At 42.3% G+C, this 15,342-nt stretch overlaps 1 protein-coding gene across 2 annotated transcripts in view; it reads left to right on the top strand.

Moving 5' to 3' along the window:
* The window catches only part of FAM184A (family with sequence similarity 184 member A), a 195,777-nt gene that overhangs the window by 157,719 nt on the left and 22,716 nt on the right, over nucleotides 1–15,342 (top strand). For both annotated transcript variants that reach the window (XM_040428932.1, XM_040428931.1), the window contains 3 exons: nucleotides 6,782–6,994; nucleotides 7,605–7,758; nucleotides 8,880–9,007. In XM_040428932.1, coding sequence (XP_040284866.1) covers nucleotides 6,782–6,994; nucleotides 7,605–7,758; nucleotides 8,880–9,007 — 495 coding nt within the window. The remainder of the gene's footprint in view (nucleotides 1–6,781; nucleotides 6,995–7,604; nucleotides 7,759–8,879; nucleotides 9,008–15,342) is intronic.

The raw sequence follows: 15,342 nt of genomic DNA, 5'->3' as shown, positions 1-15,342 counted from the left end.
GTAGATCACAGATAATTTTTCATAAGTTTAAGCTTTGAAAAGCTCCTCTCGCACGAAGCCACGGATACTCAGATTGGGAGAAATAATTTCAGACATACTGAAAGGTGTGGGAGAGATTCAATAAAATCCCATTCAGCTATGAAGGTCGAAACTTGTAAAGCTGCCCAATCTGTGACTTCTTCTAGGTCCAACTTTGCTGCTGTTAGGTGTCTTCTCAACCTTGGTATCTCCACTAACAGATCACTCTGGGATACCTCATTGTAGAAATTGGTCAGTTTTTGAATGGACACCTTTAATTCTCCTTCAATGGCAGATATGAGACTCTTTGCTTGAATAGCTTCAAACATGCCTGCTACTTTCATGATGGCTCTTAATCTGGTTTGGAGTTCCAAATGAAAGCGATCAATGCTTTCAAGCATCGACCTCTTATTTTCTTCTTGGAGACTTGTGCTTCCAGCATGTCTTGCCAGTTCCCCTGCCATCCTCTTCTTGAACCTGGCTCTTCTCTCTACTGCAATTCCATATTCATCAACTTTTAAAAGTGCCTGCTGAATTGCATTTTTGACTAGGTGACTGCGCTCCTCACATAGAAAAAGTCTTAGTGTCTCAAGCTTTGTCACCACTTTATCGAGTTTTAGGCCCTTAGTCTGCAGGTACTGCTGTGCATCATCAACTTCCCTCAGTACATCAGACCAGAAGTGCAGGTAGCATAGAAAAGTAAAGTCACAGACAGCAGGTAGAAGACCTTGTGCTGCTCCTCTTGTGTCCATATTTTCACAAGGTTCAAAAAGAGCTTCAAGTGCCGACACAAACATGTCAAATTTTTCTTTTACTGGATTAACTGCAGCATAATGAGCACTCCAGCATGTTGTGGATAGTCTTTTTACTGACACTCCAGCATGGTCAATTAACACATCCCATCGATGGGTGGAAGCAGCAAAAAAAGAAAACATTGTCTGCAGAGTTCCAAAAAAGGTCACGCAAGATGCATTTTCAGCAAAAGAGTGCTTACCACATAAGTTAAGGGAATGGTCCACGCATCCATTAAAAATAGCCTTCCTGTTTTTTTTCCCTTCAGAATGGATTGTACACCTCCATGGATTCCAGCCATAGTAGCAGCATTATCATAACCCTGAGAGCGGCACATCATTATGTCTAGTCCATCACTTTCTTGTTTTTTAAGAATTTCAGAACTGAGGTCAGCAGCTTTTTTCCCCTTTAAAGGGAAAAATCCTAAAAAAAACTTTCCTGTTGGTGATGTGTACATATCTGATCTGATCGGTATGCAATACATCAGGTGTGCTGTCAAACATGATGCCAAAGTACTTTGCAGACTTTATGTCCATTACAATCTTCTCATTATTTGCCAGGACACTTATAAACTCATTTTGAGTTTGTGGAGAAAGATAGGAGACAGACACGTTAACTTTACAGGTGTGCTGCTTTAACCTAATTAAGTGTTCCTTCAGTACTGGATCATACTTGAAAAAAGCATCTCAACCATCTCAAGAAAGTTCCCTTTATTCAAACAAGACTCATCTTCCTTGTGGCCACGAAATGCCAGATTCTGCTTGGCAAGAAACAATGTGATATCCAACAATCTGTGCAAAATGTCCCTCCACTTTTTCTTCTCAGTCTCCATCATAGAAATAGTTTGGGCATCAATGGTTTCATGAAGCCTCAGTCCTGCTGCCAAAGTTTTCCACTTTTCCAGACAGTATAAGTTCTCTTCGGATGTCTCATGATTATATACTTTTGGGCTCAGTTTCCACCACTTCTGAAACCCAGTGAAAAATTTGGGTGTTGTATCTGTAGTACAGATGGCAAAGAGTCGGCAACAAAAGCAATATAAATTCCCGCTGACAGGTGAGTAAACCATCCATGTCCTCAGAATTTTCTCTCCGTTTGGCATGACCTTGGAAAACCACACTTTTGAAAGTTGACGCACTTCTCCCTTTGCTGCAGCTTTTGCATCAGGCCTTTTTGTGACACTAAAAGGACCATCTTGGTTCTGGAAAGAAGCACTTCCTCTTTTCACAATTTCTACCCGAAAATTATCTGGAACCGGTATCTCCCGGAAGGACACATCAGATAAAATTTTCAAATCTTTCTCCTTAACTGCACTCATGTCTTTCATAGTATCAGGACTATGGCTTGAGTCACTTTCAGCACTCTCTTCTGCTTCAGATTCTGTCATTTCCATTCCTTGCTCTTCTGCTTGAAATTCTTCTATTTCCCCTCCTTGCTCCTCTTCAGATTCTGCCATTTCCACTTCTTGCTCCTCTGCAGAAAGCTTTCTAGCAAAAGCATCAGAAGAATCAGCTTGATCAATTTAACAATGAGATCCCTCTGATGCTTTGGAAGCTCTCTGTGGACCATGGCTTTTGCCATGGTCCACAGGAAAGACCAACTAGAGCAGCAGAACTTTATTTGGGGTTAATCAGAGGCACTTTAAATGATGGCAGGTGTATGCTGACTCCTATTTAACATGATTTTGAATGTGATTGCTTCATTCTGAACACAGCTACATCCCCAGTTATAAGAGGGTGTGCACACTTATGCAACCATATTATTTTAGTTTTGTTTTGTTTTCTTCCCTCCACCTAAAAGATTTCAGTTTGTTTTTCAATTGAGTTGTACAGTTTATAGGTCACATTAAAAGGTGGAAAAAGATCTGAAATGATTTATCTTTGTCTCATTTTTTTTACATCACAGAAACCTGGCATTTTAACAGGGTTGTGTAGACTTTTTATATCCACTGTATATCATGCGTGTGTTTTCTGTGCAATAATTACTGTTCTTTCTGTGTTATTGTGCCTATGTGTCCCCCCTTTTTCTCCTTTGAGTTTTCCTGAATGTTTCCCTTTATTACTGTGATCTTCTTTTCATAGCGGCATTCTCTGGGTGAAGCTTTACATAAATCCATCAGTAATGTAAGTCAGCTTCCTATACGGCATTCACATGGAGGCATGCTTGCGTCATCATTGTGCACTGCAGCTTCTCTACAGATTGCTTGCTGCCATTCAGTAGTTAACTGTCCAAATGCACAGCACTGTCCTTAATCTGTGTCCATTGAACTATTGGAAATCAATCCCAATGAAAGTGGATCAGCAGCCGAGGAAGGTATGGATTGTACAACAGCGTAAGAGACCTTACAATCCCATTATCCTGCTTTCGCAGTTGTAAGTTCAGCATTTGCTTTGTGATGTTAGAAGGCTGGCTACGTTCAGGGCTTGCTAGAAAGCATGATGAGAACTTTGCATAATCTGTATAATTGATAGTGGTACAAAATACACATAAAGCTGTATTGCCGTAAAGTGACTACTCCATAGGATCAGTGTCTTTCCTTCATAGCCAAGGCTGATACCTGTCAAGCATGACATATAGTAGTGTTCGCTGCAGTTAATGCATGTTCTGCTTTGTATATACAGTGTATTAAATGCATTATGTAATATTGTGAGAACGAAACCATACAGCAAGACACAAGATCAGCTGGTACAGTGAGAAAATACAGTATAGGAAAAGTTCTGATGAGATGAGACACTTGAAGAGAAGGAACTGGAGAAGCCTAAGGTCAATCTGACCTTATCGGCCGAGACATTGCTCTGAGACGGAGCTTGAGTCAGCAATTACTGTATGTTCTTTCATGGTGTCTAATCCAATAAAGAGCATACAAATCAGACAACATTGACAGAAGAGATTTCATAATTGTATCACTAAAAAAATGTTTAGACTAGCAGGACAACCAATTAAATTCTATTAAATGAAGTTTTTTTGATAAGCTGCCATCTTTGTTACGCTCGATCCTCTTATGTAGAGACTTCCAACCATTTTGGCTGATGGAAAACAAAATATGCTGTCTAGGGAAAATTCTTGCTTTTTCGTGGGATTTCATTTTTGTGATAAATTGGTTCTGTAGTGCTGCCAGCTAGTGGATGTCTGGCATTGATAAATAGACATCTCTCAAATGCTCATTTGTACCAGTCAATTCTCTTTGCAATTCTTATTGTCATTTATTTTCTATTGCACAGTTTTGTCTCATTAAATTCTATTTTAGAGGGAAAAAAGTTTACGTCTGTGTGTTATTTCTCTAATATGGAGCATTCTGCTGAATTATTATTTGTGATTATGGTGTTAACAGTCCAGATGCACCAAGTCTATGCTATCAACATCTTCCTATACAGTTTAACACGCTCTATTGTTCCATGTTATCAACTATTTCAGGATGTGGTGAGGCTGACTGGAAACATAGAAAAATGTCTGCCGCACATTTCCCCAGAAATATTAAACTGCTTATCTTTAAATAATAGAAACTTTTTTAATACTTTAATCAGCTTTCTACTTTTGGTGGCCTTCAGCAATTGGTATCATTGGAACTCGGCTCCTGTTTCCAACATCTCTCTCTGCTTTCTCCCACCTGTCTCTCAGAGTTAGAGATAGCAGCAGGGAGGGCGAAGATGTTGTAAACAGCAGATCAGAGGGTGGAGAGAGGGGGAAAACATCCAAAGGGGACACCCTACACAGGCTGTAAATAGGGTGGAAAGCACGCACAAAGCAGTTTCCAGGTGTACAATCACATAGAATCAGGCTGTGTATGAGTGTAGAGAGGAAGCAGAGGACCCATACCAACAGCAAATTCTGCAGGACGGGGGTAAACGTATACTCCTCAGCGGCCCAGTGACTGACAACACAAGTGAGAGCAGATACCTCATGAGCGAGAAATGGAGAAAAATTGCTTAGGCTTGGGGCTGTAACCCTAGCTGGCCAATTCAGTCAACAGCTATGTCTCCCGACCCCCCCCCCCCCCCCCATACACATACAGTATTTGTTTGGTTTGCAGACCATGTATGTGTATTTAATGGGGAGAGAAAAGAAAGCTGCAGTCAGACAGTTGTGGTGGCAACTTAGTTTCTGGGAGATTAAAAAGATTTAGCAAACAAATTAATTTCTCCTGAGCCTTCACTCCCCTCACATCATTTGTCAGGGGAGAGACGGGAACTCCTCACATACCATAGCTTGTTGGCTGAGCCTGCCGTTCTCTGTGGGTTCAGACGACAAAACACTAATGTGTATGGGGGTCTTCAGGTAGCAAAGCAGACCACAGATTTTAGTTATGTATTATTGTCTTAGGCCCCTTGTACTTTACCTTCAAGAGGTCTGATCCTTTTTTCATCAAGAGAAGGATCAGATTTGTGCGCAGGGGAGAGTGGAAATTTTTTCCTAGCTGTCTTACATTTAGACTATTTTCTATGCCTAAAACAGGCATAGAAATTAGTAAATGAGACAGGCCTGCCAGCCCTTCCCTGCCCATGCCATGCCAACCTTTTTTAGACCTGGCGTGAGTGGGGAGAAGTCACAGATTGCGGCGCAATCTGCGCCACAAATATGCCTGATTTAGGCGTATTTCTGTTTGATAAATGACCCCCTTTTTATTTATAACTCTGTTCACTGGTCAGTCACTAGATAGGGGGCTGTGAGTTTACAGTTTTACTCATGAGAGAAACTAGACTGTAATTCCCTAAGTGCTTCTTCCAAACAAAGCTGAGGCAAACCATTTAGAGCCAAAAAGGCTTGACAGCCAATGGAAGCCAAAGAGGAACCTTCACTTCAAGGCCTCAGCTTCACTGCAACTTTTTGTAGCAAGACTGATTGATTTTAACTGTAGCTGTCACTCAGTAGTTAAAATCAATCAGTTGTGCTGCATAAAAGTGTAGCCGAGGCCTTAAAAGTACGGGTACTTTCACACTAGTGTTTTTCTTTACCAACATAGAGTTCCATCCTAGGGGCTCAATACCGGAAAAGAACTGATCAGCTTTATCCTAATGCATTCTGAATGGAGAGCAATCCGTTCAGGATGCATGAGGATGTCTTCAGTTCAGTCTTTTTGACTTTTCAGGACGGAGATAATTCCGCAGCATGCTGCAATTTTAACTCTGGCCAAAAAAACGGAACACTTGCCAGAATGCCGGATCCATAGGAATGTATTCAAATTGCTGCATTGACGGATCCGTTATTCCGGTCTGCGCATGCGCAGACCTTTTAGAAATTTGAAAAAATAAATATACCGGATCCGTTTTGCCTAATGACACCGGAAAAACGAATCCGGTATTGCAATGCATTTTTCTGACTGATCAAATATTTTTCAGACTTATCAGGATCCTGATCAGTCTGAAAAATGCCTGATCAGTCAGAACAAATGACATGCGTTTGCATACAGTTTGCCTGATCAGGCAGGCAGTTCAGCAACGGAACTGCCTGCCGGAATCAAACAACGCAAGTGTGAAAGTACGCCTTTTGTTCTAGCAGCAGTTGGGGGTTTGGTAATGTTCTTAGAACTGCTACTTATGGACATGTATTACACAGAATGAGAAGTGCATATTTTTTCTTTATATATATATATACCCACTTCACAATTTCACATATGTACAGTATATACTTACCATAGATTTCTATCATTGCTTGCATGAAATTGATAAATTGAGCAAAGCTTCACATCCGTGCTCAGAAGAAAAGAACGGCTGGTTCAGCAGTAAAATGTTGATTTTAATAGCCATAACTTATATAGCTCTCACTTCAGTAAAAATAGCAGCAATGAAAGTATTATTTTGGATTTTAATATAGTTAATCCATTGGTTGCTGACAGAAGATGAACTCCGAAAAGAAAAAGTAATGCTCATTTATATGTAAATGTACAGCTGCAATCACAGCATACTTTTCTCCACTTATTCCGTCATTTAGGTGTTTTATTTTTTTGTCTGAATATCTTTTTGCTGTGCGTTAGATCTCCTTGCTGAAGCAGAACCTTGAGATGCAGCTGTGCCAGTCCCAGAATTCTCTGCAGCAGCTGCAGTCGCAGTTTGGTCAAGAGCGACAGCGTCTAACCCGAGAGCTCCAAGAGTTGGAGGAGGAACATCAGCAGAGGCAGAAGTCACTGCAGGAAGCCCACATGTTAGCGTTCCAAAGTATGGAGGATGCAAAGGATCAAGAACAGAAAGCAAGTGCCACTTACAAGAATTTACATCTTTTTATATGTTTTTATTTAGCTTAGTCCTTCAATGCCACCTCCACGGCACAGCTCCTGGGCGTTTCCTATACTGTATGTTATTCTATGGTATTATTCTGGCAGCGAGTGCACTGCTAGTCTAGTAGTTCTATATTATTACAGATAAGCATGAAAACATTTAGTTTACAACTATGTAATAAAATTTTGGTAAAAACTAGAATTATTCAACTTGAAATTCCATTTGCAGCCTGGGATTTGGATACATATCAATAACCTGACATGTCAGGCATGAAATATCATTGAAGCATAGTCATGTAGGCATTGGCGGTACAGTGCTTGCTTATACGTAGATGTCAGTTGGTCTCTGTTAAATCCCGTCATTTCAAAAGGAAATTCACTTTTATAAAACACTCCCAATTTCACTGACGGGATGCATGGTTTTAGTAGAAGATTGCTTTCCTAGTAGTGGAGCACTCTGTTCTGCACTTCGAGATAATTTGTACAATTTTCTTGTCTCGTCTCTTTATGTGCAATTTATCTTTCAGCTCAAGATGCATACGGGTTATTTTCTCCTGCTGTATATCTTTATTCTGCTTCACAGGATCTGGAAGATCGTTTACATCAAAAATACTGTGAGGAGCTGCAGTTTGTGAAAGATGCCCACAAACAAGTCATGGACATGCTGCGACTGGAGATGGAACAGGAGCTTCAAACCCTCCGCTTTGAGCTGGAAGATGAAGGCAAAGCCATGCTAGGTATTTTCTCCTGTTTTACACGTGACAAACCTTTTCTTTTACGATGACACATTGCATGTTTTGTACTAAAGCGATCAAAGGAAGCAATGGATTTCCCATTGAAGCTATAAAGCAAGATTTGAAGGGGCTGTCTGAGATAACGTATGGTATTGCTGCTGAACTGTAATACTAGGCACAGCCATTGGACAAGAATGAAACTTTCTGGAAAGAAAAAGGGGCCTATTTTTTGTAAGCACAGAAGACATAGCGGTCATGTCGTAGTTTAGTGTTACTAATACTGCAAAATGTATTGGTTTTACCAAGACCACAGCATTTGGCCATGACTTTGCAGAAGTTGCTACAATAAGCCACTATTTGACTGCTATACACTTGGCGTGCCCATGCTGTGCAACCAAAACCTCCTACAGTCTTACTGTGAATTACGGTGGTTCTCTTACACAGTTTTGAATGTGCTTCAAATATCCAAGCTATATGGGTGAAAACTGCATTGCAAAAATGCGGAAATTTGCAGTGCAACTGTTATGTGTACGGGCACCCTTAGGGTGGAAAAATCCACTGCTGAATCAATGGCAGAAACCCAAGCTGACCCTCTGGTTTCTGCCTTGATTTTGCATTTTTGAATGCAGCAGGTCCACCCTCGCCTTTAGCCTCATTCCGTTTAGGCTAATTCGTGAGTAGACACCCACCACGGTTTCCAGCAGTGTCCACAAGGCAACCACACCAAGAACAGACATATCATTTCTTGCTGCAGTCTGGAAATAATCTGCAGCTGCAGACTCCCATTAAAAACTGTGGCAGCTAGTTTCTGCATGGATTCTGTGCAGCTTTTGGCTCAGAAATCAGAGTTCAGCATCAACCAGCTGTTCATTAGACCAGCACAGGGTTTATACATTCGGTATAGGCTTGTTGAATCTGGACCAGAACTTTTTGTCTATGGCTACCATGACAGGTAATGTTGACTTGACATTCCCCACACACCTCCATACACAGAATAACAGATCCAGTAACTAATACATAGAAAGTGTGATCATTGAGGACAAATATGACTTAGTGATTTGTGAATGATGATATAATCTCCAAAAAATAAAGCTGACCCAATGTTGTATATTATTGCTTTGCAGCATCCTTGCGCTCTGAACTGAATCACCAGCATGCAGCAGCCATTGACCAGTTGAGGAATCATCACCAGCAGGAGTTGGAAGGTTTTGCAGATGAGCTTGAGAGGCATAAAGAGTTCAGCAGACATCAGGTATCACATACCATTATTCCAGAAGGATATAATGAAGCTACTATGAGTATTTTCAGTATAAGGCTACATGCACACGACCGTATGTGTTTTGCGGTCCGCAAAAAAAAACGGATGACGTTCCGTATGGCATCGGAAAGTCATCCGTCAACTAGAAAAAAATAGGACATGCACAATTTTTTTTGCGGAGCAACGGAACGGACATACTGATGCGGACAGCACACGGTGTGCTATCCGCGTTTTTTGCGGACCCATTGAAATAAATGGGTCCGCATCCTATCCGCAAATAAAACGGATCGGACACGGAAACAAAATACGGTCGTGTGCATGAGGCCTAAGGCTAAGTTAATCATGTGTAGGGATTTGCTCCGGTAGACAGGTTAGCGGACGCAGTATAGAGGCAAGGAACCAGGTTGTAAATCAAACTTCAGTGTTTTATTCACACTCAGCAAAACATAACAGTCTTGGTGCTTGTTCATACACAGCAAAACAAAACCGTGTTCACCTGGAGTCCTAGGTGTCAGTTCACACCCGGCTGAATGCTCAGCCACTGAAAAGTTCACTGGCAGGCTTCCAGGCGGCCTGCACGCCTGTTTGCAGTCTTCAGCCTTCAGCACAGAGGACTCCACAGCTTCACTGTCAGATGGAGGTAGATCCACACTACCTGATAGTGCTGACTGCTTTATAAGCCTGCCAAGACCCGGCCTGGAACGTGGGGAGTAGCCACCCACCTAGCAATTTGGCTACTAACAGTAAATGCCGTCCCGGATCAGCTTTACAGCCATACTAAACAGTTGAAGTGTCAGATTGCAATCTGCAATAATGACATGTGAGAAAATCCAGGTCTTACCTCACCGAGGCCAGGAACCTCGGTGACACATACCGACCATCAATGACGGCCCCTTCTTCCTTCCTAAACATGTTAGATCATGGCTTCCGTTTCTTATATCTTTTGCTGTTAGTGACATAATACCATGCAATACTGTACTATACTACATGTTGTACTATACAGTTAGGTCCATATATATATTTAGACAGAGACAACATTTTTCTCATTTTTGTTCTGTACATTACCACAATGGCTTTTATACAAAACAATTCAGATACAGTTGAAGTTCAGACTTTCAGCTTTAAGTCAATGGGTTGAACAAAATGATTGCATAAAAATGTTAGGAACTAAAGCATTTTTTAAACTCAATCCCTTCATTTCAGGGGCTCAAAAGTAACTGGACAAACTAAATAATTGTAAATAAAATGTTAATTTCTAATACTTGGTTGAAAATCCTTTGTTGGCAATGATTGCCTGAAGTCTTGAACTCATGGACATCACCAGACGCTGTGTTTCCTCCTTTTTAATGCTCTGCCAGGCCTTTACTGCAGCAGTTTTCAGTTGCTGTTTGTTTGTGGGCCTTTCTATCTGAAGTTTAGTCTTTAACAAATAAAATGCATGCTTTATTGGGTTCATATCAGGTGACTGACTTGGCCATTCAAGAATATTCCACTTCTTTGCTTTAATAAACTCTGGGGTTGCTTTGGCTTTATGTTTTGGGTCATTGTCCATCTGTATTATGAAACGCCGACCAATCAGTTTGGCTGGATTTGAGCACACAGTATGTCTCTGAAAACCCCAGAATTCATCCGGCTGCTTCTGTCCTGCGTCACATCATCAATAAACACTAGGGACCCATGGTATGCTTTGGATCATGAGCTGTACCATACTTCCCCTCCCCCATCATTCTGGTAGAGGTTTCATCTGTCCAAAGAATGTTCTGGTTTTTTAAGATTTTTTTTTAGCAAAGTCCAATCTAGCCTTCTTATTCTTGAGGCTTATGAGTGGCTTGCACTGTGCAGTTAACCCTCTGTATTTACTTTCATGCAGTCTGCTCTTTATGGTATATATGGATACGCCTATATCCTGGAGAGTGTTGTTCACTTGGTCGGCTGTTGTGAAGGGGTTTCTCTTCACCATGGTAATTATTCTGCGATCATCCACCACTGTTGTCTTCCGTGAGCATCCAGGTCTTTTTGCATTGTTGAGGTCACCAGTGCTTTCTTTCTTTCTCAGGATGTACAAACCGGATTCCAAAAAAGTTGGGACACTAAACAAATTGTGAAAAAAAAACTGAATGCAATGATGTGGAGAAGGCAAATGTCAATATTTTATTTGTAATAGAATGTAGATGACAGATCAAACGTTTAATCCGAGTAAATGTATCATTTTAAAGGATCAATACGTTGATTCCAATTTTCACGGTGTCAACAAATCCCCAAAAAGTTGGGACAAGTAGCAATAAGAGGCTGGAAAAAGTAAATTTGAGCATAACGAAGAGCTGGAAGACCAATTAACACTAATTAGGTCAATTGGCAACATGATTGGGTATAAAAAGAGCTTCTCAGAGTGGCAGTGTCTCTCAGAAGCCAAGATGAGTAGAGGATCACCAATTCCCACAATGTTGCGCAGAAAGATAGTGGAGCAATATCAGAAAGGTGTTACCCAGCGAAAAATTGCAAAGACTTTGCATCTATCATCATCAACTGTGCATAACATCATCCGAAGATTCAGAGAATCGGGAACAATCTCTGTGCGTAAGGGTCAAGGCTGTAAAACCATACTGGATGCCCGTGATCTCCGGGCCCTTAAACGACACTGCACCACAAACAGGAATGCTACTGTAAAGGAAATCACAGAATGGGCTCAGGAATACTTCCAGAAACCATTGTCAGTGAACACAATCCACCGTGCCATCCGCCGTTGCCAGCTGAAACTCTACAGTGTTCTGTGGTCAGACGAGTCACGATTCGAAGTTCTTTTTGGAAATCTGGGACACCATGTCATCCGGACCAAAGAGGACAAGGACAACCCAAGTTGTTATCAACGCTCAGTTCAGAAGCCTGCATCTCTGATGGTATGGGGTTGCATGAGTGCGTGTGGCATGGGCAGCTTGCATGTCTGGAAAGGCACCATCAATGCAGAAAAATATATTCAGGTTCTAGAACAACATATGCTCCCATCCAGACGTCATCTCTTTCAGGGAAGACCCTGCATTTTTCAACAAGATAATGCCAGACCACATTCTGCATCAATCACAACATCATGGCTGCGTAGGAGAAGGATCCGGGTACTGAAATGGCCAGTCTGCAGTGCAGATCTTTCACCTATAGAGAACATTTGGCGCATCATAAAGAGGAAGGTGCAACAAAGAAGGCCCAAGACGATTGAACAGTTAGAGGCCTGTATTAGACAAGAATGGGAGAGCATTCCTATTTCTAAACTTGAGAAACTGGTCTCCTCGGTCCCCAGACGTCTGTTGAGTGTTGTAAGAAGAAGGGGAGATGCCACACAGTGGTGAAAATGGCCTTGTCCCAACTTTTTGGGGATTTGTTGACACCATGAAATTCTGATTCAACATATTTTTCCCTTAAAATGGTACATTTTCTCCGTTTAAACTTTTGTTCCGTGATTTATGTTCTATTCTGAATAAAATATTAGAAGTTGGCACCTCCACATCATTGCATTCAGTTTTTATTCACGATTTGTATAGTGTCCCAACTTTTTTGGAATCTGGTTTGTACCAAGCTGCAGATTTTGCCACTCCTATTAGTGTAGCAATTTTTTGGATGTATTTTTTCTGTTTTCGCAGATGAAGGATGACTTGTTTCCCCTGCATGGAGAGCTCCTTTGACCGCATGTTTACTTCTCAGCCAAATCTTCAAAATGAAAGCACCACACCTCAAATCAACTCCAGGCCTTTTATGTGCTTAATGGAGAATGAAATAATGAAGGAATTGCCCACACCTGCCCATAAAACAGCCTTTGAGTCAATTGTCCAATTACTTTTAGCCCCTTAACCGCCTCCGGACCGCCTAACGCAGGATCGCGTTCCGGAGGCGGCAGCCCTGCGCAGAGTCACGCATATATGCGTCATCTCGCGAGACGCGAGATTTCCTGTGAACGCGCGCACACAGGCGCGTGCGTTCACAGGATCGGAAGGTAAGCGAGTGGATCTCCAGCCTGCCAGCGGCGATCGTTCGCTGGCAGGCTGGAGATGCGATTTTTTTAACCCCTAAAAGGCATATTAGACGCTGTTTTGATAACAGCATCTAATATACCTGCTACCTGGTCCTCTGGTGGTCCCTTTTGTTTGGATCGACCACCAGAGGACACAGGTAGCTCAGTAAAGTAGCACCAAACACCACTACACTACACTACACTACACCCCCCCTGTCACTTATTAACCCCTTATGAACCCCTGATCACCCCATATAGACTCCCTGATCACCCCCCTGTCATTGATCACCCCCCTGTAAGTCTCCATTCAGATGTCCGTATGATTTTTACGGATCCACTGATACATGGATCGGATCCGCAAAACGCATACGGACGTCTCAATGGAGCCTTACAGGGGGGTGATCAATGACGGGGGTGATCACCCCATATAGACTCCCTGATCACCCCCCTGTCATTGATCACCCCCCCTGTCATTGATCACCCCCCTGTAAGGCTGCATTCAGATGTCCGTATGTTTTTTACGGATTCACGGATACATGGATCGGATCCGCAAAACACATACAGGCGTCTGAATGGAGCCTTACAGGGGGGTGATCACCCCATATAGACTCCCTGATCACCCCCCTGTCATTGATCACCCCCCTGTCATTGATCACCCCCCTGTAAGGCTGCATTCAGATGTCCGTATGATTTTTACGGATCCACTGATACATGGATCGGATCCGCAAAACACATAGGGACATCTGAATGGAGCCTTATAGGGGGGTGATCAATGACAGAGGGGTGATCACCCCATATAGACTCCCTGATCACCCCCCTGTCATTGATCACCCCCCTGTCATTGATCACCCCCCTGTAAGGCTGCATTCAGATGTCCGTATGATTTTTACGGATCCACTGATACATGGATCGGATCCGCAAAACACAAAGGGACATCTGAATGGAGCCTTATAGGGGGGTGATCAATGACAGAGGGGTGATCACCCCATATAGACTCCCTGATCACCCCCCTGTCATTGATCACCCCCCTGTCATTGATCACCCCCCTGTAAGGCTGCATTCAGATGTCCGTATGATTTTTACGGATCCACTGATACATGGATCGGATCCGCACAACACATACGGACATCTGAATGGAGCCTTATAGGGGGGTGATCAATGACAGAGGGGTGATCACCCCATATAGACTCCCTGATCACCCCCCTGTCATTGATCACCCCCCTGTCATTGATCACCCCCCTGTAAGGCTCCATTCAGAATTTTTTTTGGCCCAAGTTAGCGGAAATTATATATTTTTTTCTTACAAAGTCTCATATTCCACTAACTTGTGTCAAAAAATAAAATCTCACATGAACTCACCATACCCCTCACGGAATCCAAATGCATAAAATTTTTTAGACATTTATATTCCAGACTTCTTCTCACGCTTTAGGGCCCCTAGAATGCCAGGGCAGTATAAATACCCCACATGTGACCCCATTTCGGAAAGAAGACACCCCAAGGTATTCGCTGAGGGGCATATTGAGTCCATGAAAGATTGAAATTGTTGTCCCAAGTTAGCGGAAAGGGAGACTTTGTGAGAAAAAAAAATAAAAAATCAATTTCCGCTAACTTGTGCCAAAAAAAAAAAAATTCTATGAACTCGCCATGCCCCTCATTGAATACCTTGGGGTGTCTTTTTTCCAAAATGGGGTCACATGTGGGGTATTTATACTGCCCTGGCTTTTTAGGGGCCCTAAAGCGTGAGAAGAAGTCTGGGATCCAAATGTCTAAAAATGCCCTCATAAAAGGAATGTGGGCCCCTTTGCACACCTAGGCTGCAAAAAAGTGTCACACATCTGGTATCGCCGTACTCAGGAGAAGTTGGGCAATGTGTTTTGGGGTGTCATTTTACATATACCCATGCTGGGTGAGATAAATATCTTGGTCAAATGCCAACTTTGTATAAAAAATGGGAAAAGTTGTCTTTTGCCGAGATATTTATCTCACCCAGCATGGGTATATGTAAAAAGACACCCCAAAACACATTGCCCAACTTCTCCTGAATACGACGATACCACATGTGTGACACTTTTTTGCAGCCTAGGTGGGCAAAGGGGCCCACATTCCAAAGAGCACCTTTCGGATTTCACAGGTCATTTACCTACTTACCACACATTAGGGCCCCTAGAATGCCAGGGCAGTATAACTACCCCACAAGTGACCCCATTTTGGAAAGAAGACACCCCAAGGTATTTCGTGAGGGGCATGGCGAGTTCCTAGAATTTTTTATTTTTTGTCACAAGTTAGCGGAAAATGATGATTTTTTTTTTTTTTCTTACAAAGTCTC

This window comes from Bufo bufo, chromosome 4 (assembly GCF_905171765.1).
Source record: "Bufo bufo chromosome 4, aBufBuf1.1, whole genome shotgun sequence".
In the NCBI taxonomy this organism is placed as follows: Eukaryota; Metazoa; Chordata; class Amphibia; order Anura; family Bufonidae; genus Bufo; species Bufo bufo.
The sequence above is the reverse complement of the archived record's forward strand: the minus strand, read 5'-3'. Positions and strand labels throughout refer to the sequence as shown.